The 26,305-nt window shown below is 43.2% G+C and overlaps 1 protein-coding gene across 2 annotated transcripts in view; it reads right to left on the bottom strand.

The window, feature by feature from the left end:
* Nucleotides 1-26,305, bottom strand: part of tek (TEK tyrosine kinase, endothelial) — an 80,469-nt gene that overhangs the window by 4,974 nt on the left and 49,190 nt on the right. The window contains exons 12-21 of one of the 2 annotated variants that reach the window (XM_078213915.1): nucleotides 21,535-21,822; nucleotides 17,629-17,931; nucleotides 14,912-15,072; nucleotides 13,539-13,752; nucleotides 10,326-10,436; nucleotides 7,062-7,252; nucleotides 5,591-5,704; nucleotides 2,198-2,268; nucleotides 610-650; nucleotides 207-303 (exon numbers count right to left, since the gene is read on the bottom strand). In XM_078213915.1, the coding sequence (XP_078070041.1) occupies nucleotides 207-303; nucleotides 610-650; nucleotides 2,198-2,268; nucleotides 5,591-5,704; nucleotides 7,062-7,252; nucleotides 10,326-10,436; nucleotides 13,539-13,752; nucleotides 14,912-15,072; nucleotides 17,629-17,931; nucleotides 21,535-21,822 (1,591 nt within the window). Of the gene's footprint in view, nucleotides 1-206; nucleotides 304-609; nucleotides 651-2,197; nucleotides 2,269-5,590; nucleotides 5,705-7,061; nucleotides 7,253-10,325; nucleotides 10,437-13,538; nucleotides 13,753-14,911; nucleotides 15,076-17,628; nucleotides 17,932-21,534; nucleotides 21,823-26,305 lie in introns of both variants that reach the window. The other variant, XM_078213913.1, reaches the window with a different exon arrangement.

Below are 26,305 nucleotides of genomic sequence, written 5' to 3' on the forward strand. Positions count from 1 at the left end.
ATCTCCACTACGTTCCCAGTGTTCAAATCAAAAAATAAACCAAAGACTAACCAGTCCATATTCTGGTATCGATCATTTATTCTATAATATTTCCAGTGGTGTGGAGCTTAAAGAGTTACATTCTCTAAAAGACGCACGGTTTCAGCATTAACTGAGAGCAGAAGTAGTTCCAGGTGAACCAATCGTAAAGGTTTTCAGAAACTTACACTTCATCAACACAATTGAGTGGTTTTTCCATCCTGTACCCAAGGGGCAATTTCTCATAAAGTTCAGCACAGGTCATCCCACAATAAGGAGTGCCACCTAATCACAAGAGTCAGAACACAAGAGCGTTATTTACCTCCTCAATGCAACCATTCACCAAACTAACCATGTAATGCTAACACATTCCATTAACGTTTCCTGTCAGTTATTTATTGTAGCATAGGCAATATTAAATTAGCTACCCGTTATACATCAGTCCATCACACTCTCATTCGCCATGTGCTCCACCAAGACTGATGGACAGGGAAACCTGGCCCTGGGCACGTAATGGGTCTCCCAAATATTACAGACTGGGAATTCTGGAGATTACAGAGATAAAGGAATGGTTGAAATGGTGTTACTTACCTAGACTAACAATCTCCCACAAGAGAACTCCATATGACCATCTACAGAAAACATTCAGTGAATGAGAGATATTTCTGTAACATCTTGCAAGTATATTCATAAATGATTCATTATTTCATGACTTTATGTAATTATATAAACTGGGGTCGTCTAACTAAACAATAACTTAAATTCCTAACAAACATCTAAGGAAATAATCAGCTCCTGTGGCGAATAATCCTCATGCAAACTCAGACAAATAAATTTATTTTTTCAACACATTGAGGTGGATTTGATATCATTTTCTGGGCAGTTATCTAATGCAAAGACTGTCTGTCTTTTATCGGAGTAATTGAATAAGAATCTGGGCAATCTGCGAGATTCTTCCCCAGGTAGTGAAGGGGAACACTGACTCCACTATTTGTGTGATTCATATCATGAAGTGGAAAGTGCCATGCTGCTTTCAAAGCCAACACTGGTGCTTAACAAATCCCTTCCCGGCCACTTTGCTTATCTTAAGACACATAACCCAACAAGGGCATCTATTCCCAGGTCTCTATTGATGCCAGTTTTGAATTAGTTGAAAGATAGTGAGGTCTATCATTGTTGACAGTTAAGAGTCTGGCTAATGTTCAGTTCATCCTTTTAAGCATTCCTATTTTTTTTAAATGTTAACAGGATGAGGGATACAATAGTGGGAAATTCTTTCTGTCACCGAGTATCAGTACTACACACACTCCCACATTAAGTAAAGTGCAGCCAGCTGTGGAATAAAATTCCTCAAACTCTGCCTCAATAATCTAATTAAATCCCAACCTTAGTCAAGCCCCACTTTATTGCACAAATGTAACGGTTCTTTCAATTCCTCATTGGTAACTCTTCTACACTTGTGATGTGGAGATGCTGGCTGGGGTGGGCACAGTAAGAAGTCTCACACCAGGTTAAAGTCCAACAGGTTTATTTGGAATCACGAGCTTTCGGAGCACTGCTCCTTCATCAGGTGAGTGGGCCACTCACCTGATGAAGGAGCGGCGCTCCGAAAGCTCATGATTCCAGATAAACCTGTTGGACTTTAACCTTCTACATTTGTCTTTCTTCATGCATTTGCGAATTTAGTGCCAGGTTAGGGATCGTGCCATGAAATAAACCCAAGAAACAGGTGCAGGTGTTGGCTATACAGCCTCTCAAGCCTGCTCCTCAATTCAATATGATGATGGCTGATCTTCTACATATTGCTACATTCCTCCACTGTCCCAAAATCCCTAATTCCCTTCGAATCCAAAACTATCGATCTCCATCCTGAAGATAATTGATGACTGAGCATTCACAACTGTAAACAAATGGGACAGTTCCAAAGATTCACAACCCTCTTGAGTGAAGAAATTTCTCTTCAGCTCAGTCATAAATAGCCTGCCCCATCTGCCGTGACTGTGACCCCATGTTCTTGACTCCTCCTGCCAGTGGGGGATAAAACCTCTCAGCATCGATCCCGTCAAATCCTCAAAGAATTTTATTTGTTTCAATGACATCACCTCTCAGTCTTCCAGACTCCAGAGGGTATCAGTCAATTCAATTCAATCATTGGTTCATTGTAAAGGGAGGAACTTACACATCACTGTTAGTTGTATAAACACTGTAGTTTAACGACTCAATGGCCATCCATCGGACTGGCAACCTCCCCTATGGAAAGACAGCAGTGGGTAAAGTTAGATGGCAGCAATGGTATGAACATTAATGTTCTATTGTAAATAAATAAAAAGTAACAACAATATCTGTCAAGAAGTTGCCCTAACACGACAAAAACAGAAAATGCTGGAAAATCTCAACAGGTCCGATAGTATCTGTGGGGAGAGAATGGAGCCAACGTTTCGTGTCTGGATGACCCTTAAGGGTCATCTACATTGGCTCCATTCTCTCGCCACAGATGCTGTCAGACCTGCTGAGATTTTCCATCATTTTCTGTTTTTGTTTTAGATTCCAGATTCCGCAGTATTTTGCTAAGACCTTGCACTATCTGCTTATTGGAATATCAGATGTGTGTAGCTCATGATTTTCTGTCCAAATAATTGCAGTTTTTCAATGAACCTTTTGCTGCTGAAGTGACCTCCTTGGTGCTCTTGTTTGCTCAGAAGTACACACACGGGTGATCTAGAGGGTAAGGTGTCAATTTCTGAGGACTTCTCTCCCAGTGCAGGATCCTGCCAGCAAGAAGTTGCTGCTCGGAGAGTTGGGTCCAGTTGGCAGTGTATGCAATTCATTGCGTGCTTTCAATATTCCAAAGATCAGCAGCAGGTTTGTAGTAAGGTACTTCTGATTGAGAGAGAGGGAGCAGAACTTCCAAAAATCGGTCTCAACAGGCTGATAGTCACTGGGTAAGCTCACCAAGGAACATTCAACAATGCCCTTCAATTCCCCATCAATGCCCTTCATACTCACAACTTCAGCCACTTAGAAAGACAAAGATGTTTGAAAACACCACCAATTGCAAGTTCCCCTTCAATTCTCAGACTATGATGACTTGAAACCATATAGCCATTCCTTCACTGTCATTGGGTCAAAATTAGGGATGGGGAATACATGCTGGCCTAGCCAGCGACGCCCACATCCCTTTGAATTAATAAAAAAGAAAAAAATCCTGGAACTCCCTCCCTAACAGCACAGTGGGTGTACCTACACCACATGGGCTGAAGAGGTTCAAGAAGGCAGCTCACCACCACCTTCTCAAAGACAGTTAGGGATGGACAGTAAATGCTGGCCTAGTCAGTGGTGCCCACATCCGAGAATTATTTTAAAAAAATATTTGTCACGTTCAATTTTTCAGAGTAATCTTGAAAGTAACATCAGTCTTTATCACGCTCTCATGATATTGGGGGAGTAATCCAATAGGAATTGCTTCCAATTCCCACTAATAGGGAACAGGGATGGAAAGTGACTCCAGATTTATTCTGAATGACCTTGGTGCAGCCTTGGAGAAGGCAGACAGCTCACCATCCCATTAGGGAATTTATTTATTTCATTCGTGGGACATGGGCATTGCTGTCCAGCATTTATTGCTCATCTCTAGTTGCCCTTGAACTGAGTGGTTTGCTGGGCCACTTCAGAGGGCAGTTGAGAGTCAACCACATTGCTGTGGCTCTGGAGTCACATGTAGGCCAGACCAGGTAAGGATGGCAGATTTCCTTCCCTAAAGAACATTAGTGAACCAGAAGAGCTTTACTGATAATTGACAATGGTTTCATGGTCATCAGTAGATTCTGAATTCCAGATTTTTTTTTATTGAATTCAAATTCCACCATCTGCTGTGGCAGGATTCGAATCCGGGTCCCCAAAACACATTAGTTGAGTATCTGGGTTAATAGTCTAGCGATAATACCACTAGGCCATTGGTTATTGGTCTGAAAATAATTGAGCTGGAGTGAAAAATAAATTATAAAAATTCAGAGGGGAAAATACTACAACAATTGGAATAGTCTGTTGAACATAGTAAAACACCCCATGGTACTTCACAGGAGTGTTACTGAATAAAATAGAACACTGAATCACATAAGGCAATAGGATAAATGATCAAGAACATAGTCAAAGAGTAAGGTGGCATAGTCATTATCTTATGGTAGTAGTAATTCAGTGGTGTGGACTTTTCTTTCCCATTTATTTTATGGGATATGGATGTTGTTGGCAATGCCAACATTTGGTGTCCATCTCTGATTGCCCTTGAACTGAACATTTCAGAGGGGCAGTTAGGACTCAACCACATTGCTTTGGGTCTGGAGTCACTTGTAGGTCAGACCGGATAAAGATGGCAGCTTTCCTTTCCTAAAGTGTACACAGATGGTTCTTTATGACAGTTGATGATAGTTCAGGTTTATTTCAGGATTCTTATTCCAGATTTATTATTGAATTTAAATTCCCCAGGCTGCCTTGGTGGGACTTGAACTTTTGAGTGTGTCCCAGAGCACTATCCTGAGCCTCTGGATTTCTGGCCCAGTGACTATTACTGGTCCATCGTGACACCATCTCCCCCAAATAATAATCCGAAACATGAATTCAAATCCCACTAGGGTATTTTGTGAATTCACTCAATTAAATCTGGAATAAAAATGCTGGTATCATTATGAGTAAGTTTAAGGAAGAGGACAGATTTTAAATTCGTAATGGGTTTGAAGGGCTATGGTGAATGCGCAGGAAAGTGGAGTTGAGGCTGAGATGAGATCAGCTGTGATTGTATTAAAGGCGGAGCAGGCTCGAGGGGCTGAATTGCCGACTCCTGCTCCTAGTTCTTATGATTTTTATGATCTATAATAGTGACCATAAAACACTGGATTGTTGTAAAAACCCGTCTGGTTTACTGGTGTCCTTGAGGGAAGGAAATCTGCCATCCTTACCTGGTTTGGCCAATATATGATTCCAGACCCACAGCAGATGCCATCTGAAGTGGCCCAACAAGACCCCAAATTGCATCAAAACCTCTACAAAGAGATTCTGCAGAAGTTCAAGATGTCAGCTCCTTCTCAAGGACAATTAGAGATGGGCAATAAATACCAGCCTTGTCAGTGATGCCCACATCCTGTGAATAAATACATTCTTAAAAAGCTCTGGAGGTGCCCTGGACTAGTAATCCAGAGGCCCAGGCTAATGCTCTGGGACACAGATAGGAGTTCAAATCCCACCAAGGCAGCTGGGGGAATTTAAATTCAATAATAAATCTGGAATAAGTATCTTGGAATAAAACTGAATTATCATCAGTTGTCAAAGACCCATCAGGGTCATTGACATCCTTTAGGGAAGGAAATCTGCCATCTTTACCCAGTCTGGCCTACATGTGACTCTAGACCCACAGCAATGTGATTGACTCTTTACTGCCCTCTGAGATGATAGAGATGTGGAGAGTTTTGGGGAGGGAATTGCAGAGCTCTGGGCCGAGATAGCTGCAGGCACTATGAATCCCACTGTCGTTCTGCAGACATGATCCGGAAACACCCAAGTTATTTTTTTTTACACTCACCATTGTCTTTTTCACATAAACCTCTTTCCCTCTCGACAATCCAAAATCTGCAATCTTTGCCACATAGTTGTCTCCCACAAGAACATTCCTAGCTGCCAAATCTCTGTGAATAAACTAAACAAATGAGAGAATGCTGTCAATAAGTGGATATTTTATGGGTGTATTGGAAAAAAGCAGTCAGGGCTTTGTAACAGCTCATTCAACCTCTCTGCCCCACTGCTACTCCATGACCAGCATCAATCAGATTGATTGGCTGGAGGTATATTTGTTGATCATAGTGGGAATCTCTGGGGTTCCAGGAACAGAACACTGTCCTGATGAAGATCATTGGGAGACCATAAAAACCATTGAGGGCTGAGTTTGGGGGCAGGGGTGCCATTTTAATTTGAACCCCAAAAATTGCAATGTTCCTGCTATAACTACACGACCCTGAGGAAAGTCAGTTTTGATTGGCATGCATTCTCCTAATGCAATTGAACAACAATGTGGTCAGAGAACTGAGGAATTCAGAGAGTTCAATTAATAATTAGGAAGTCTGGTTGATATGGAATTGACCCGAAACCAACAATAAAATCCAAATCTGATGTGTCACGAGTTAGCCAATCATGATGGAGTGGTTAACACTGCTGCCTTACAGCGCCAGGGACCAGGGTTCAATTCTGGCCTTGGGTCACTGTCTGTGCGGAGTTTGCACGCTCTCCCCGTGTCTGCGTGGGTTTCTTCTAGGTGCTCCGGTTTCCTCCCACAGTCCAAAGATGTGCAGGTTAGGTGGATTGGCCATGCCAATTTAGCAATTTAGCCCCTTAATGTCCCACGATATATAGGTTAGGGGGATTAGCGGGGTAAATACATGGGGTTACGGGGTAAGCCTGGGTAAGAGTTGATGCAGACTCGATGGGCCGAAGGGCCTCTTCTGCACTGTATGATTCTATGAGTACTGTGATTGCTAGAGAGACTAAGGGCAGAATTTTCCTGTCTCGCCGACCATGGGAAACACGGCGGGCTGGGGGGAGGTTTGGGGGGAGGGGAACCATGCAAAGGTCCGTTGACCTCAGGTGGGATTTTCCCATCTTGGGGCGAGTGTGGCCAGATAATCCCACCCTAAATGTCAGATGGAGCTCCAAAGAATTATCTCCTCCCTTACCGATTGGCCTGGGAAAATAGAAATTTTGTTCCTTGGATCCCCAACTGACTGAGGTACAGACTTTCTTTTTGGATTCTTGCACCTAATAGGCTAATCCAATCAGTCTGGATTGGATTTATACTGGGGTCTCGAAGGAGAATGCTGCGTGCGTTAACCCACTGAAATATCTGAACTCCCCACTCCCTCCCCACACTGAACCCTGACTGAAAATAAAATGAAGATAATAATGAGACAAACTGACTAACAAAGCGAGACAAAAATCCAAACCATGTCCTAACCATGTCCTAAAGATGATGATCGGGATGGTATGACAAAAATAAAGCAAACCTGTTTCTGGCTGAGATAATCCATGCCCTTTGTCACGTCGGCTGCAAACTGCAGCAGTTGCTGTGAGGACAGGGTGGAGGCAGTACCGTGAGCAATGGCATAAGCTGGGTCAGTGTCAAGCACTCTGCTGTTTCGCAGGAAATCCAACAAATTTCCATGTGGTGCAAATTCAATCGCCACGTACAAATATCCTGCAAAAGTATAAAAGATCACACAACATTCAGAGTGGAGATTTGGTACAGGTACAAGATGAGACCTAGCAGCACAGCTTTCTAGAGAAGGGATAAAATATACTTACAACAATAACAACTTGCATTTGGATAACACCTTTAATATAAAAGAATGTCCCAGTGTGCTTCGCAGGAGTGTTATTAAACAAAATCTGACTCAGACACACGGGTGAGATTGGGGCAGATGATTGAAAGCTTGGTCAACTTGTTAGGTTTAAAGGAGTATACTGAAAGAGAAGAAGGAGGTGAAGATGTTTAGGGAGGGGATTCCAGAGCTTCGGGTTTGGGCCACCAATGATGGAGTGATTAAAATCAGAATGCTTGCCAGATCAGTATGTCCACTACAATTGTCACCAACTTTTACAGATGCACCATAGAAAGCATTCTTTCTGGTTGTATCACAGCTTGGTCTGGCTCCTGCTCTGCCCAAGACCGCAGGGAACAACAAAAGGTCGTGAATGTAGCCCAATCCATCACACAAACCAGCCTCCCATCCATTGACACTGACTAAACTTCCCGCTGCCTCGGATAAGCAGTCGGCATAATCAAAGACTCCACGCACTCTGGACATTCCCTCTTCCACCTTCTTCCATCAGGAAAAAGATACAAATATTTAAGGACATGTACCAACCGACACAACGACAGCTTCTTCGCTGCTGCCATCAGACTTTTGAATGGACCTACATCGCATTAAGTTGATCTTTCTCTACACCCTAGATATGATGATAACACTACATTCTGCACTCTCTCCTTTTCTTCTCTATGAACTATATGCTTTGTCTGTATAGTGCGCAAGAAACAACACTTTTCACTGTGTACTAATGCATGTGACAATAATAAATCAAATCAAATCAAAGATTCAAATATAGCAACTCATAACTCATCCCACTGCGAGTGTTTAGGAATTCAGATGATCTTGCAGCATAGGAGGCCATTTGGCCCATGGTGCCGATGCTAGCTCTGAAAGTTCTATCCAATTAGTCCCACTCACTGCTGTTCCCCAGTAGCCCATACAAATTTTTCCTTTTCAAATATTTATCCAATTCCCTTTTGAAAGTTACTTTTGAATATTCTTCCATTTTTCTTTCAGTCGGCACATTCCAGATCACAACTCACTCTGTTAGAAAAAATAATCTTCTCTCCCTAGTCCTTTTTGCTAATCATCTTCAATCTGGTTACTGACACTCCTGTCACAGGAACCAATTTCTCCTTATTTGCTCCATCAAAACCTCTCATGATTTTTAACACATCTGTCAAATCTTGCATTAGCCTTCTGATGGGTTTCAGATCCTAGAGTTAATGCAGATATTCTGGAACCAACACTCCTCCAATGGAGACGCAATATGTATAAATAGTTAACAAATCTACAAGATACTTGTCTAAAGTACTCCCTTGCTAGTCTGTGGTGTTTCTTTTCATTTATTTATCTGCAGAGCTCTGTAATGTCACAGATTATTTGTAGAATAATAAGAAGTCTCACAACACCAGGTTAAAGTCCAACAGGTTTATATGGAATCACGAGCTTTCGGAGTGTTGCTCCTTCTTCAAGTGACTCACCTGATGAAGGAGCAGCGCTCTGAAAGCTCGTGATTCCAAATAAACCTGTTGGACTTTAACCTGGTGTTGTGAGACTTCTTACTGTGCCCACCCCAGTCCAACGCCGGCATCTCCACATTCTAATTGTAGAATAGTTCTTTATTAAAGTTGCAAGGCTGACCAAGGGAAGAACAGGACTGTCCCATTGTTGCTCTTATGGGGATCAGTTGTGATAAAGTTTTTAGATTTTTGTACTTGACAGACCTCTAAGAAAAAATAAAACTCTCTAGAATTCAGTACATGAAGCTATTAATGAACATGTATTCATTCTGAAATGGAAAAGCAAAGTCCTCGAATTGTTTTCAAGATTGATGGAAAACCATGGCAACAATTAGTTCTAAACTTTTAACTTGTGTCTGTTACATATGTTTCTGTGTGAATGACAGTTTGAGTGGAACAGATTTCTAGTCAGAGTAGCTTCAACTGATAAAGAGTTATCACAGAAACACAGGAAAAAAGCAGCAACAGATCGTGCTGGTCAGAGATACTACAAGGCAATACTGGCGAGGCCTCTGACATGCTTCTGGAAAATTAGGGAGTGAGTCAAGTCGTGGGGAGTTTTTCTTGTTAAAACTGAAGTTCAGCTAATTGGATGAGGTAATACTTAGAAACATGCAGATTCTCACTTAACCCTAGTGAAGGAGAAATAGATGATGGAATTCAACAAAGCTTATCCAACAATCCCCTCAAACCTGAAACCTATAACATGTGGGATAATGAGAATTTTACCATGCACATATCCCTGGTTATTAATAATGGCTACCATTACGTGTGTCATTAATAACCATTACAATACAGGTTTGATTATTAACAGTAGTTATCAGTGGAGGCTTAACGACAATGAAAACCAAAAAAATGCCTTTGGAACCCATTATTGAGTGCAATAATTTGTAAGTTTCTTAGTATGAATATCTATTCCTTAACTATATATGGATCGAGAGATGAGCAGAATACAAGAGGTGCTTGTAGTGTTGGGAGCACTAATTCTGTTACCTGGTTGATGGAATTGTACACAAGTCATATCTGAACTAGTACCTGTACTGTTTCTCAGTCCTGTAGATCAGCCTGAACTGTTTAATGATGGAGCATTATGGCTATTCAACAATCTGTCATTCCAGAAAGGAATCTCACCCCCAAGGAGAATAATCGGAATGTTTTCCCCTGTACTCTCCAGGGTCTTCCAACCATTTTAAGTGTAAGTCAGACACTGCATCTGAGTTGTGATAAAGCACACAACAGACTGACACTTGGTGATAAGAAAACTTACACTAAATGTACCAGTGATAAGAAATGTTTCATCACATTAATATTCCTCCATAAAACTGATATAAAAACAGTGACACACAGATTGAAGCCATAGTTCCTGCCAGCATTTGGTGTATTTCTAACCCATTAACGGCCTGTATCAGTGGGAGAGAAGGTTATGAGGAATCCGTACCCCTATGTTCACAGGCTCCCAGCAGGTTGATGATGTTGGGGTGGTGTCCAAGTCTGCACAGAACTTCTAGTTCACCAGCAAAGTCTCTGTGATCATCTTTGGAAGCATATTCTACAGGAGGAGGAGTAAGAATCATAGTTAGGGCTGCAGCAAAATTCTTCCCAATAGTGAATTATAACTTTCGATTGCAAGTACTCAAAATGAACAAATGGCTACATTTTTGGTACCTTTCCCTCACTCTTGTGTGCCAATTAACAACAACAACTTGTACTTACATAGTGCCTTTAATGTACTAAAGTGCCCTCAGGTGTTTCACAGGAGCGACTGTCAAACAAAATGGGCAATGAACTGGATAAAGTGATTATTAGGACAGGTGACCAAAAGTTTGATCAAAGAGCTGGATTTTAAGGAGCATCTTAAAGGAGGAGAGGAAGAGAGATGGAGAGGGTCAGGAAGCGAATTCCAGAATCAATGACCCAAGCAGCTGAAGGTCACCAAAGGGGATGCAAAGGAAATTGGAGATGTGCAAGAGGCTGGAATCAAGGAGTGCAGTGATCTCAGAGGCTTGTAGAAGTCACAGAGATTTGTAGAGCGGGGTGAGCTGGGGGGTAGTGCAGCCATGAAGGCACTTGAATGCAAAGAGGAATAAAAAATGCTTTTTTTTAAACCTATATCTAAATTTTGGATAATTCATGGTCAAAGTTCACATCCGTTTGTATAAAGTTTTAATTGGCCTTGACTTCGATAAATGAACTGAAAGGTGCTTGCTGATTGGCTCCAGCACTCCTTAATCCTGCATTAAGTGACAGCTCAGGAGAGTGGATTAATTTGATGGAGACTGATTTATTTCAGAGAGACAGGAGTTGAGAGCAGGTTTCCATCCCTCCAGGATAATCCTGGGGTTTTCCAGCAATTTAAGATTCATCTCTCAGATGTAGCTGGGAGCAAAAATCCAGGAAAATAAATAACCGGGATATTAAAAGAAAATGATTTCAACACCTTTATTTACCAAAATGATCGGTTCAGGAAAGGAGAGCCTGTTTGACTGGCCGTCAAGCACCAACCAATTACATCATCAAAATTCTGTTTTCTTTTCAATGCGGCAGGAAGTGGTGATGTTCTGTGAGGACAGACATGTCGGGTGACCAATCGGGGGAAATGTGGAGGAGGGGCCATCAGAGAAAAGAGGTCATGTGATGAAACATCCAGGGATACATTGAGCCAGAATTGGCAACCTGGCTGAGAGTTGCAGCGAGTTAGACACAAAACAGTCAGTAGCTGGGAGAGCATCTATTTTATTCTTTGGAGATAAAGTTAGATTTTTGGGGTCAGACAGAGAGAGAGGACATGTCCCCTTTTCTTTAGGCTCATGTCCAACACTTGTTGCCCCCTGACTTAAGGTCAAGTTAGGCTGGAGAGAGAAAACTATAAGAAAAATTACATTCATTATACTGACAGTTATTAATGAGGAATTTGAGCAAAGGAACTGCCCTGGATTTTGTTACAAGTATGACATTGAGGATACCATCTCCTGTAGTTATAATGGAATAAGTTAGCTAACAACATCAGCAGGTTCTGCACTTCTACACTTAAATGTGCAAATTTGAATGTTGCTGTTCAAATTTCTCTGTTTCTGAAAAAGCTGCTCTACTTATCTAAGAGTGTGAAGATATAATACTTTCCCACTAGTTCCCCACAAATATGCAATAAAAAGTTCAGCTGGTACATTAAGCGTAAGTGAACTTTGTTCAGACTGAAAAAAATTACCACTGCCAAACATAATTTAATGAGCATGGAGTCTCATCCTTCAGATTTTTATTGGAGATTAAGTATTTCATATGGGCGGCATGGTGGCACAATGGTTAGCACTGCTCCCTCACAGTGCCAGGGACCCGGGTTCAATTCCCGGCTTGGGTGACTCTCTGTGTAGAGTTTGCATGTTCTCCCTCTGTCTGCGTGGGTTTCCTCCAGATGCTCCGGTTTCCTCCCACAGTCCAGAGATGTGGAACTTAGGTTAATTGGCTATGCTAAATTGCCCCTTAGGGGGATGAGCAGTATAAATATGTGGGGCTACAGGGATAGGGCCTGGGTGGGATTGTTGTTGGTGCAGCCTGGATGGGCTGAATGGACTTCTACTGTACTGTAGGGATTCTATGATTCTATATATTTTTTCTTTCACCAGTTTCTTTTCAACATACCTTTCTTTCTCTCTATTTTGCTTTCTGTACATGCTTTAACACTGAATTAACTATTCTGATACTTCAGGATTCAGACTCTATGTGCTTCAGTGAGGATTCTTGAATCTGATTGGTTAAAGAGCCTTGCTATTGCAGTATCTTGTAGAGTTTAAAATCCCACACTCTCCCCTACCTCTCCCTTGCTATGGCCTTCCAAGCCTCCACCTTTCCTGGACTCTGTTGTCTCTTCCTCCTCCTCGGAGCCAGCTAACTGTTCTGCTCCCTCACCAAATGACAAGTGGTGCTAACCAAATTCCAATGATGCACCAAAGACCAAGGAAATGATTCTGACCACTGACCATTTCCACCAAGGAACAGTGGGCTCATTGCTGTCAATTCCCACACAATAGAAGCAGTTCCCTCAAACCTAACCCTGTATTTCTAAACACTTTCTTATATTGAAAACCTATACAGAAAAGGGAAGGAATGAAGTACGCACGTTAAAATTGCATTCAGAAGCAGGCTAGTAAGAAATGGGGTGAACTTTTCCATCTGCACTCGCCCCAAAGACAGAAAATCCTGCCTGAGGTCAACAGACCTTTGCATGGTCCACGTCCCGCGCACTACGATTCCCATGGCGGGTGGGACAGGAAAATTCCACCCACGGTCTATCGTCAGCAGATATGAAATAACGATTTAGAGAGAGAAACTATTTCCTCTAGTGAGGCGAGTCCAGAATAAGTGAGGGAAAATCTTAAAATGGTTAAAACTCTTAAAATGGTTATTCAGGGGTGACAAAGGAGAGTGCACATCTGAAACTCCCTCAAAAATGCTGATGAGACAAGGGGGTCAATTGAAAATATTAACACTGAGATCGATAGGTTTTAATTAGGAAAGGGGATTAAGGGTTACTGAAATAAGGTGGGTAGATGGGATTAAAATATAAAACAACCATGATCTAAATGAATGGAGGAACAGGCTCGAGGGGCTGAATGGCCTCCTGTTTTCATCTTCCTAAATAATGAAGGATTCTTACCTTTCATTCTTTTAATGGCAGCATTCATCTTGTGTCCATCCTTCTTAATTCGAGCCTTCAAGACTTGTCCAAAATTCCCTTCACCGATAATGTCTTCAAATTTGATATCATCCCAATGGAGAACAGGGTAAACAATGGGCATTCGCAACTGAGGCTTCGGTTTCCTGGTCAAAGTGAGGGTCCCTGAATTAAACTGAATAATAGGCTCCTCCCTCTTCAAAGCAAAAAGGAAAGCAGGTTAACAGTTATTCTGCAAGAAAAATATATTTGAACTGTTAAAATTGTTCACAGTGGGAATGTCATTGCTGAGGGTGAGATCCAGCTGCCACCCAAATTTGCCTTTACTGAAACCCATTTGGGGTTTATTTTGTCTTCACTGGTGGGTTCTGATTGCCGTGGGGATAGAGTCCAGCATCAAAAGGGGTGATGGGGACCAGCAACATCTTCACTGATGGGCTGTACTGAGACAGAGGCCTTCAACAGCTGGACACCAGGCCTAACTTGAAAGATAGGCCTCACCCTCAATTAGTACAAATGAAGACATTTACCATCGTGTTTCAGGATCTATCTCCTACTTGGCCAAGGAGGCCTTGGATGGTGGTGTTGAGAGCAGAGGGTTGTAGTAGAACCCTTTTCAGGAAGAAGGGGAGAGCAGCCAATGGCAATTCTATCTGAAGAGTAACAGCAAACTACCTTTGCCAACTGATGCCACCTGATTTTGCACGGCATGGTGGGATAATTTCAGGAAGCACTTCTTCACACAAAAAGCAGTGCAAATTTGCAACTCCTTTCTCCAGAAAGATGTTGTGGCTCGGAGCCATGTGAAAATTTCAACATTGAGAGGGGTAACTTTTTGTTGGGTAAGGGATCGAGGGTCATGTGACCAAGGTGGATAGACAGGGTTAAGATGCAACCAAAAGAGAAAACGCTGGAAAATCTCAGCAGGTCTGGCAGCATCTGTAAGGAAAGAAAAGAGCTGACGCTTCGAGTCCAGATGACCACTGCCAGACCTGCTGAGATTTTCCAGCGTTTTCTCTTTTGGTTCCAGATTCCAGCATCCGCAGTAATTTACTTTTATCCAGGGTTAAGATGTGTTCAGCCATGATCTAATTGAGTAGCAGAACAGACTTGAAGGGCTGAATGGCCTTCTCATGTTGCTAGAGTGGATGATTGGATGACAAAGCAATATCACTTCAGTGGACGTGGCTGGACACATCCAGTGAACATTAACTTGTATTTTTAGACTGATGTTGAGGGATATTTTACACTCCTGTACAAACGGCAGCATTTTACTGTTGGAAAGATTTTGTCTATATCTCACTGTAGAAGAAACAATGGTGTCAAGCCGGCAATGTTTGGTCAGGTGATCGTACCGAGCTGTTTTGGAAAGCTTGGACCATTCTCCGTTGGAAGTTGTTCCTCTTGAAGTGAAGCACAATGCAAAAGGCCAATAGGATTGTCAGACAAGTCATTCCTGCTGATCCAAGGATGGCATAAAGCAGCAGCCTCCCCTCTCGCTGGCGTCTGTAATACTCTGCTGGAGAAAGACAGCATCAATGTTCAGACGGATCTCGGGACTTTACATTTTATGAAGACAATTACATACCTTACAACACAGAAGACGACCATTCAGCCCATTTTGTTGGTGCTGGATCATTAAGAGAGCTATATAATCAGTCCCACTTACACTGCCCTTTCCATATAGCACTGCAAAATTCTTCTTTTCAATTCTTTATCCAGTTACCTTTTGAAAGTTATTATTGAATCTGCTTCCACTGCTCTTTCAGGCACTGCCTTCCAGATCACAACAAGTCACTGCCTAAAAACTGTCTTACCGCCCATCCTGGTCCTTTCGCCAATTATATTCAATCTTTGTCCTTCTGGTCACCAACCCTCCTGCCACTGAAGACAGTTTCTCCTTATTTACTGGATCAAAATGCTTCATAACTTTGAACTCCTCTACTAAATCTTCCCTTAACCTTCTCTGTCCCAAGGAGAACACTCCAAGCTTCTACAATCCCTCCACATAGTTGTTCATCGCTGATACCATTCTGGTAAATCTCTGCACCCTCTCGAAGAGACAGACACCAGGAACAATGAATAAATGGTCAGGATATCCCTGTGAGCTATAGGGGAGCTTCCAACTGTTGAGAATTCAACTGTGTGTAAATAGCAATCTAGACGTTTCGGGGATGTTAATATCAGTTTGTAAATTCCTGCACTGATTTAATAAAGTGATTATTTTTTCAATGTAATGGACTATAACCTCAAACTAACCAATTATTGAGATTACTAAACCTATTGTGAATTCTAAAGGATAAACTGTAGAGATAAGAATGAGATTGGAATTAAAAACGGATTTGCAAAACAAGCACTATCTGCCCACAATTTCCCAACTTCCAACCAGCACCAGGAACACTCAACAACCCTATCACAATATAAACATCAAGTAATAATTATTTAACCATATCAGGGTGATATGGAGTGCACTGACAGAAGCTCTCACATTTGTTGTCAATCCACAGATGGATGGAACACAATTACATTGTCAGCACATGAAATGGTTGCTTTGGAAACAGGGGTCACTTTGTCCTATATAAAAAGTAAAATACTGCGGATGCTGGAATCTGAAACAAAAACAGAAAATGCTGGAAAATCTCAGATCTGACAGCACCTGTTGGGAAATCTAGACTCGAAACATTGGCTCTATTCTCTCTCCATAGATGCTATCAGACTTGCTGAGATTTTCCAGCATTTACTGTTTTTGTGTCACTTTTGTGGTGGAAGCGTCAATTATTTGGGGCACAGGTTTAAGATGCGAGGGGCAATGTTTAAAGGAGATGTATGAGGCAAGTTTTTTTACACAGAGGGTGGGGGTGCCTGCAACTCGCTGCCGGGGAGGTAGTGGAAGCGGATACGATAGTGACATTTAAGGGGCGTCTGGACAAATAAATGAATAGGATGGGAATAGAGGGATATGGTCCCCGGAAGGGTAGGGGGTTTTAGTTCAGTCGGGCAGCATGGTCGGTGCAGGCTTGGAGGGCCGAAGGGCCTGTTCCTGTGCTGTAATTTTCTTTGTCCTTTGTCTTATGTTGTATTATTTCAGGTAGAACCTCTTGCTCATATTGACAATAATAAATGTCCCTGCAATCGGTCAGTCAGCGTGGTCACAGCAATTTATAAACTAATGATAAAAGTACCTTTTATTTATTTTCTATAGGAGGCAGCAATCAAAATGGATTAATAGAAGCAGAAAAGAATCAGTTACTATTTTATGCACATGAAGCTAAGGGTACTGCAGAGATATGATCAGACACGTAACAGTTCTGACAGCTTGCATTTTTATAGTGCTTTTCAGGACTGCCAGATATCGCAAAATACTTCACAGCCAATCAAGTTTTGTTTTTGAAGTGTGGTCACTGTTGTAATGTAGGAAAGGCGGCAGCCAATTTGTGCACAGCAAGATCCCATAAAGAGCAATGCAGAGAATCTGTGTTTGTGATGTTGACCAGGGCATAAATGTTGGCCAGAACTCCCCAGCCCTTCTTTGAAATATTGCTGTGGGATCTTTTACATCCACTTAAGCGGGCAGGTATTTAATTTAATGTCTCACTGAGACACACACCTCTGACAGTGTGGCACTCCATCAGCACTGACCCTCTGACAGTGCAGCACTGCCTCAGTACTGACCCTCTGACAGTGCGGCACTCCCTCAGCACTGACCCTCTGACAGTGCAGCACTCCCTCAGTACTGACCCCCTGACAGTGCAGCACTCCCTCAGTACTGACCCTCTGACAGTGCAGCACGCCCTCAGTACTGCACTGAAATGCCTTTTTTATGTGCTCCTGGAGGGGCACTCGAACACATAACCTTCTGGCTTTGAGGTAAGAGTACTCCCTGAGTCAGTGTTGACACATCCAGACTACTAACTAAGCTGCTAACCAAATTAAATTAAACAAGCTTTGTTTTCTGTTGAAATGACAGCCAGAGAAGTTTTCGGCAAGCGTATCGAACTGGCTTTGTAATTTCATATCGTTTTAGCTATTCACAGATACATGCTCACAAGTTACACAGTTACCACTAACGTACCTGCCGACTCTGGTAGTGTATGCAATTCCATGGTTGGGTTAGGATCACTCTTTCCCATGTTATTCTTTGCATAGATTTCCACGAGATACGGTGAATCAGCCTCCAGTCCTCGCAGCTGGAATTCTGAAACAAGGCTTTCTCTCACGTTGATTTCAGTCTCCTGAGTGTAATCCTCCACCCCGTAGATTTTGTAACGTATGACGATGGATGATATCGAGTTGCCATCTTCGATTAACCAGGAGATAAATGCCGAGGAGTCGGAGATATTAAAAATCTTGATGTTGGCGGGAGCAGGAGGTTTTTCTGTCAAAATCAATAGGAACTTGGTGTTAACCCCACTGAGCTCAGCTCTCAAACCAGCTGACCAAGGAGCCCAACAGAATTTGTGTAAAGTGGAGACCAATTTCAGCATATCCTTCTATCCCTTTCTCCATCATTTGCTTATCCAGTTTCTGCTTAAATATATCTATCCTATTCATCTTAACCACCCCCTGTGGCAGCGAGTTCCACATTCTCAGCACTCTCTGGGTAGAGAAGTTTCTCCTGAATTCCCCCCAGTTGGATTAATTAGTGACTATGGTGCATGGATTCTCCACAAGTGAAAACATTTTTTTTCTACCTCTATCCTAGCAATGATATGCAGGTGAGATGCGATTAACCATGGTAAATTGCCCCTTAGTGTCAGGGGGATTAGCAGGGTAAATATGTGGGGTAATAGAACATAGAACATAGAACATAGAACATTACAGCGCAGAACAGGCCCTTCGGCCCACGATGTTGCACCGACCAGTTAAAAAAAAAAACTGTGACCCTCCAACCTAAACCAATTTCTTTTCGTCCATGAACCTATCTACGGATCTCTTAAACGCCCCCAAACTAGGCGCATTTACAACTGATGCTGGCAGGGCATTCCAATCCCTCACCACCCTCTGGGTAAAGAACCTACCCCTGACATCGGTTCTATAACTACCCCCCCTCAATTTAAAGCCATGCCCCCTCGTGCTGGATTTCTCCATCAGAGGAAAAAGGCTATCACTATCCACCCTATCTAAACCTCTAATCATCTTATATGTTTCAATAAGATCCCCTCTTAGCCGCCGCCTTTCCAGCGAAAACAATCCCAAATCCCTCAGCCTCTCCTCATAGGATCTCCCCTCCATACCAGGCAACATCCTGGTAAACCTCCTCTGCACCCTCTCCAAAGCCTCCACATCCTTCCTGTAATGTGGGGACCAGAACTGCACACAGTACTCCAAGTGCGGCCGCACCAGAGTTGTGTACAGTTGCAACATAACGCTACGACTCCTAAATTCAATCCCCCTACCAATAAACGCCAAGACACCATATGCCTTCTTAACAACCTTATCTACTTGATTCCCAACTTTCAGGGATCTATGCACACATACACCTAGATCCCTCTGCTCCTCCACACTATTCAAAGTCCTCCCGTTAGCCCTATACTCAACACATCTGTTATTCCTACCAAAGTGAATTACCTCACACTTCTCCGCATTAAACTCCATCCGCCACCTCTCGGCCCAACTTTGCAACCTGTCTAAGTCTTCCTGCAAACTACGACACCCTTCCTCACTGTCTACCACACCACCGACTTTGGTGTCATCAGCAAATTTGCTAATCCACCCAACTATACCCTCATCCAGATCATTAATAAATATTACAAACAGCAGTGGCCCCAAAACAGATCCCTGAGGTACACCACTTGTAACCGCACTCCATGATGAATATTTACTATCAACCACCACCCTCTGTTTCCTATCCGCTAGCCAATTCCTGATCCAATTTCCTAGATCACCCCCAATCCCATACATCTGCATTTTCTGCAGAAGCCTACCATGGTGAACCTTATCAAACGCCTTACTAAAATCCATATATACCACGTCCACTGCCTTGCCCCCATCCACCTCCTTGGTCACTTTCTCAAAAAACTCAATAAGGTTAGTAAGGCACGACCTACCTGCCACAAAACCATGCTGACTATCACCTATCAATTCATTACTCTCCAAATAACTATAAATCCTATCCCTTATAATTTTTTCCAACATCTTGCCGACAACAGAAGTGAGACTCACCGGTCTATAATTCCCGGGGAAGTCTCTGTTCCCCTTCTTAAACAATGGGACAACATTCGCTAACCTCCAATCTTCTGGTACTATACCAGAGGCCAACGACGACCTGAAGATCAGAGCCAGAGGCTCTGCAATCACTTCTCTTGCCTCCCAGAGAATCCTTGGATAAATCCCATCCGGACCAGGGGATTTATCTATTTTCAGACCCTCCAGAATATCCTGCACATCCTCCTTATCAACTGTAATACTGTCTATTCTACTCCCCTGCAACCCAGTGTCCTCCTCAGCTATATTCATGTCCCCTTGCGTGAACACCGAAGAGAAATATTGGTTCAATGCTTCACCAATCTCCTCCGGTTCCACACATAACTTCCCTCTGCCATCTATAACTGGCCCTAAACTTGCCCTAACCAACCTTCTGTTCTTGACATACCTATAGAACGCCTTAGGATTCTCTTTAACCCTATCCGCCAAAGTCTTCTCATGTCCCCTTTTAGCCCTTCTAAGCTCGCTCTTCAACTCCCTCTTAGCCAATCTAAAGCTTTCTAGTGCACTACCCGAGTGCTCACGTCTCATCCGAACATAAGCCTCCTTTTTCTTTTTAACCAACAAAGAAACTTTTTTGGTGCACCACGGTTCCCTAGCCCTACCAATTCCTCCTTGCCTGACAGGGACATACCTATCACAGACTCGCAGTAGCTGCTCCTTGAAAAAACTCCACATGTCGGACGTTCCCAGTCCCTGTAATCTCCTAGTCCAACCTATGTTTCCTAATTCTCTCCTAATAGCCTCATAATTACCCTTCCCCCAGCTAAAACCACTGGCCCGAGGTTCATGCCTATCCCTTTCCATCACTAAGGTGAACGTAACCGAATTGTGGTCACTATCACCAAAATGCACACCAACTTCCAAGTCTAGCACCTGGTCTGGCTCATTTCCCAGCACCAGATCCAATATAGCCTCACCTCTAGTTGGCCTGTCTACATACTGAGTCAAAAAACCTTCCTACACGCTTTGAACAAAAACTGACCCCTCTAACGAGCTAGAGCTATAACAATTCCAGTCAATATTAGTCAAGTTAAAATCCCCCATAACAATTGCCCTATTACTTTCACTCCTAAGCAGGATTGACTCCGCAATCCTTTCCTCAACCTCTCTAGAACTTTTAGGAGGTCTATAAAAGACTCCCAACAGGGTGACCTCTCCTCTCCTATTTCTAATCTCCGCCCATACTACCTCAACAGATAAGTCCTCATCAAACCTCCTCTCTGACACTGTGATACAATCTCTGACCAATAATGCTACCCCTCCCCCTCTTCTACCTCCTTCCCTACTTCGACTAAAACATTTGAACCCCGGGACCTGCAGCATCCATTCCTGCCCCTGCTCTATCCATGTCTCTGAAATAGCCACAACATCGAAGTCCCAGGTACTGATCCACGCTGCAAGTTCACCCACTTTATTGCGAATACTCCTGGCATTGAAGTATACACATTTCAAACCCTGCTCCACCCCACCTCTGCAATGCCGTGCATTGCAGTCCCCATCCATGCATCCCTCACTTTCAGCCCCACTACTCAGGATCCCTCCCCCCCCCCGAATCAGTTTAAACCTCCCTGCATGGCCTGGATATGACCTGGACGGGATTGTGGTCGGTGCAGACTCAATGGGCCAAATGGCCTCCTTCTGCACTGTAGGGATTCTACAATTCTAAAATTCTTCTATAATTTTAAGGACAAGTCACTCAAGCTCTCTCTTTTCTAGATGATATTAATAAACACAAATGCCAGAGGCAGTCAGCGGGAAGGGGATAACTTACTGTTGCTGTATGTCCATGATGTTACTATGTCGCACCATTCTCCCACTGAATTGGTTTGAGCTCGCACTCGACACTGATACTGCTGCTTAGGCTGCAGGTCCTCGATTTCCAGGCTGGACTGGTTCCCGGGCACCTCCAGGGTGGTGGGCTTCCCTTTACTGTCATTGGTTGCTTGACACTCCACATGGTAGGTGATTTCCTCCAGGCCCCCGGGGACTGGCTGCCACGTTAGCCGAAGGGATGTTTGGCTTTTGGGCAGAACTTTAAATCCCAGTGGAGCAGGAAGAGCTGTGTAGCACACACACAAACACAGAAAAGTCTTTACCACTGATGGATTGTGTTCATTAACAATTTTAATCAATGATAAACAATCATGAACATGTTAAACATTCATCTCTTAATATTGACAACTGGATTAATAGACTCCCTGTAGATCAACATTATTTAGGTGTATCTGCTACAAGCAACAGTTTGTATCATCCAGAATTCTGCTGCCAGTGTCTTAACTAATCGTAGAATCATAATTTGTTTACGATTTACATAGATGATTTGGAATTGGGGACCAAGTGTAGTGAGTCAAAATTCGCAGATGACACTAAGATAAGTGGCACAGCAAAGTGTGCAGAGGATGCTGAAAGTCTGCAAAGGGAAATAGATAGTCTAAGTGAGTGGGCAAGGGTCTGGCAGATGGAGTACAATGTTGGTAAATGTGAGGTCATCCATTTTGGTAGGAATAACAGCAAAATGGACTATTATTTAAATGGTAAAAAATTGCAACATGCTGCTGTGCAAAGGGACCTGGGTGTCCTTGTGCAGGAATCTCAAGGAGTTGGTTTGCAGATGCAGCAGGTAATTAAGGCGGCAAATGGAATTTTGTCCTTCATTGCTAGAGGGTTGGAGTTTAAAAACAGTGAGGTTATGTTGCAGCTGTATAAGGTGCTGGTGAGGCCACACCTGGAGTACTGTGTACAGTTTTGATCTCCTTACTTGAGAAAGGATATATTGGCACTGGAGGGAGTGCAGAGGAGATTCACTAGATTGATTCCAGAGTTGAGAGGGTTGGCTTATGAAGAGAGACTGAGTAGACTAGGGTTATACTAATTGGAATTTAGAAGAATGAGGGGAGATCTTATAGAAACATATAAGATTATGAAGGGAATAGATAAGATAGAAGCAGGGAAGTTGTTTCCACTGGCAGGTGAAACTAGAACTAGGGGGCATGGCCTCAAAATAAGGGGGAGCAGATTTAGGACTGAGTTGAGGAGGAACTTCTTCACACAAAGGGTTGTGAATCTGTGGAATTCCCTGCCCAGTGAAGCAGTTGAGGCTACCTCAATGAATGTTTTTAAGGCAAGGATAGATAAATTTTGGAACAGTAAAGGAATTAAGGGTTATGGTGAGCGGGCAGGTAAGTGGAGCTGAGTCCACAAAATGATCAGCCATGATCTTATTGAATGGCGGAGCAGGCTCGAGGGGCCAGATGGCCTGCTCCTGCTCCTAGTTCTTATGTTCTTATTATGTTCTTATGTACAGCGCAGCAGAGGCCCTTCGGCCCATCGAGTCCACACCGACACATTAGAAACACCTGAACTCCCACCTAATCCCATCTGCCAGCACTTGGCCCATAGCCCTGAGTGTTATGATGTGCCAAGTGCTCATCCATATACTTTTTAAAGGATGCGAGGCAACCCGCCTCTATCACCCTCGCAGGCAGCGCATTCCAGACTGGTACTACCCTCTGGGTAAAAAAGCTTTTCCTCACGTCCCCCCCAAACCTCCTGCCCCTCATCTTTAACCTATGTCCCCTTGTGACTGATCCTTCAACTAAGGGGAACAGCTACTCCTTATCCACTCTGTCCATGTCCCTCATAATCATGGACACCTCAATCAGGTCGCCCCTCAGTCTTCTCTGCTCCAACAAAAACGACCCAAGCCTATGCAACCTCTCTTCATAACTTAAATGTTCCATCCCAGGCAGCTGCACACAGTACTCCAGCAGTGACCTCACAAAAGTTCTATACAACTCCCCAACATGGCTTCCCTGCTTTTGTAATCTATACCCTGATTGATAAAGGCAAGTGTCCCATATGCCTTTTTCACCACCCTACTAACATGCTCTTCCACCTTCAGAGATCTGTGGACAAACATGCCAAGGTCTCTTTGTTCCACAGAACTTCCTCATGTCCTACCATTCATGGAATACTTCCTTGTCAAATTACTCCTTCCAAAGTGTATCACCTCACACTTTTCAGGGTTAAATTCTATCTGCCACTTGACCATTCTGTCTATATCTTCTTATCGCCCAAGACACTCAGCCTCACTGTTAACCACCCGTCCAATCTTTGTGTTATCCACAAACTTACTAATCCTACCCCCCACATAGTCACCTACTATCCTCATACAGCCATCTAAAAGCATAGTTAGCATCGTGCTAACTCATGCTGCTTGCTTACGGAGAGGATATTTCCCCTTGAATTTAGCATTGTATTCCCACCTCTCATATTTAAAATCAGTAATAAAAGTGTTTAAAGAAAATGTAAAAAAAAAGTCTTATTTTGAAAATACCCTGGCTACACACAGTGTGGATCAGATTTGTCAATAATTCTTGGAGGCTCCAATCTGGAAGGTCAGAGAGATCCTGAAATGGATCTTTAGTAGCGCGAGTACTTAACCATTATTTTTAAACAGCATGACCCTTCCATGACCTGAAACTGGACCTCAGTCAGTGTCAAAGGTCATGGACATGTGTATTATGGCATGTGGAGTTTTAATCCTGTTACGTTCACAGTGTTCCTCTCTCCAGCCCCTGACCCCATCCCCAACTCCTTCCTTCTTTCCTTTTCTGGAGGTAATAAGTCAAGCTTGCATCACAGTTTCAGCACGCTGGTTGCCCTCTGGAATCATCCCAAGGATTTTTCTTTGTGAGGGAGCTGGGCAATGGCAGGTCCTTTGTTCACGTACAGTGCTTCACGGGCAAGCTCATTTCTAAACTCGGTGAACATTGACACACCAGGGCTCACTGCGTAGTGATCTGGAATGAGAACTTGTTTCATTCCCCTGTCTCACCAAGGCCCCCTCTGCAACCCCACTTATGTTCTGGTACATTAAAGAGTTTCTTACATCATGCTGATTCATGCTCACTGATAAGGCAAAATTGTTCTAACAATGTTCAACTGAGCTGCTAGTTATAAGAAATCATTATGGACAATTTGTTAACATATACTGCACACTGAAACACTCAGGATTGTAGCTTCCTATGAACAATAGATTCAAACAACATTGACTGTGTAGGAGCCACAGGCTCAGTGAACAACCCAGATAACACGGCAGGTGTTCAAATAAAATTCTTGTTCCAGGTTTTTCTGTTGCTGACTGCAGCTAACAGTGTAACGGGAGACTGCGTGTGATCTTGAGGTAAAGTCTGAACATGTCGCCAAACAATAAGTCCATTGCACTTTGGAGGATGTGATGTTGTACATTGTGGAGCTCTTCCTGCAGGAAGGGAGATTAACCCCATGGATCAGTCAGTATTAGAGGGCAAAGTCCGTATGTGGGAGCAGCACTGATCCCTATTTCCACTGACAGACAGGCTGGAGACACTAGCAAGAACTGCTCAGTCATTACAGCCTCTCATCGCCTTCCCACGGAGTCATTCACCCTTAAATGAACCATTACAGGGTAACAAACCTTCTGGTTCTAAGTCCAGCACTCCGCTCATTCAGTAATTTCACCATAAAACTCCAAAATTTCCTCAAAGAGTAACCATCTTGTGGCAGTGGGGAAAGTGGGCCTGAGCCATTGTGTGGGGTGATAGAGGGGAAATGCTGTGTGATTGGGAGGGCGGATCAGACAGGAACTTATTACAAGCTTATTCTTTCCAGCTAGCGAGGCTGTGGTGGTGTTCTTAGAGCTCCCTGTTCATCCCATCTGTGTGGGCTCAAAGTATCTAGCAGGGTGAAGGGGGTGCTTGGTATCATAGGATGATACACACCCTCAATTCAAATCAGAACCATGATATCGGGGCTGGAGGAGGTTACAGAGATAGGGAGGGCTGTAGGGCCTGCAGGAGATTACAGATTTAGGGAGGATTGTAGGGGCTGGAGGAGGTTACAGAGGTAGGGAGGTGTGCAGGGGCTGGAGGAGGCTACAGAGATAGGGAGGTGTGCAGGGGCTGCATAAGGTTACAGAGATAGGGAGGGTTATAGGGGCTGGGGGAGGTTAGAGAGATAGGAAGGGTTGCAGGGGCTGGGACAGGTTACAAAGATGGGGGGGGGGTGGTTACAGAGAAAGGGAGGGTTCTAGGGGCAGGGGGAGGTTACAGAGATAGGAAGAGTTGTAGGGACAGGGGGAGGTTACAGAGAAAGGGAGGGTTGTAGGGACAGGGGGAGGTTACAGAGATATGGGGGCTGGAGGAGGTATCTCACTTTGTGCTGTAGAGCCACTATGTACAAATATGCTGAAGCTAATTTTCAGCGTTACAATGTAAGCAATCAGAGTAAGCACCTTCAATCTTTCCATTTTACTATTTGGGATGGATTCTAACAACCAAGATGTAAAAGAAGCAAAGATCAAAGACCTATCCACTTTCCCTTTTCATTCTTTAATTATAACCAAACCTTTCGTTACTTTTTCCATTTTGATACGGTTAATCTATCGCAAGAATGTAAATGATTTGTCTCAATTTCTATTATAAACTTTTTACACATGAAAATGTGGAAAAGGTAAATTCAGTGACAGAATTGTCACAATCAAATTTTCAGCGATTAGAAAA

Source organism: Mustelus asterias, chromosome 6 (assembly GCF_964213995.1).
Source record: "Mustelus asterias chromosome 6, sMusAst1.hap1.1, whole genome shotgun sequence".
Classification (NCBI taxonomy): domain Eukaryota; kingdom Metazoa; phylum Chordata; class Chondrichthyes; order Carcharhiniformes; family Triakidae; genus Mustelus; species Mustelus asterias.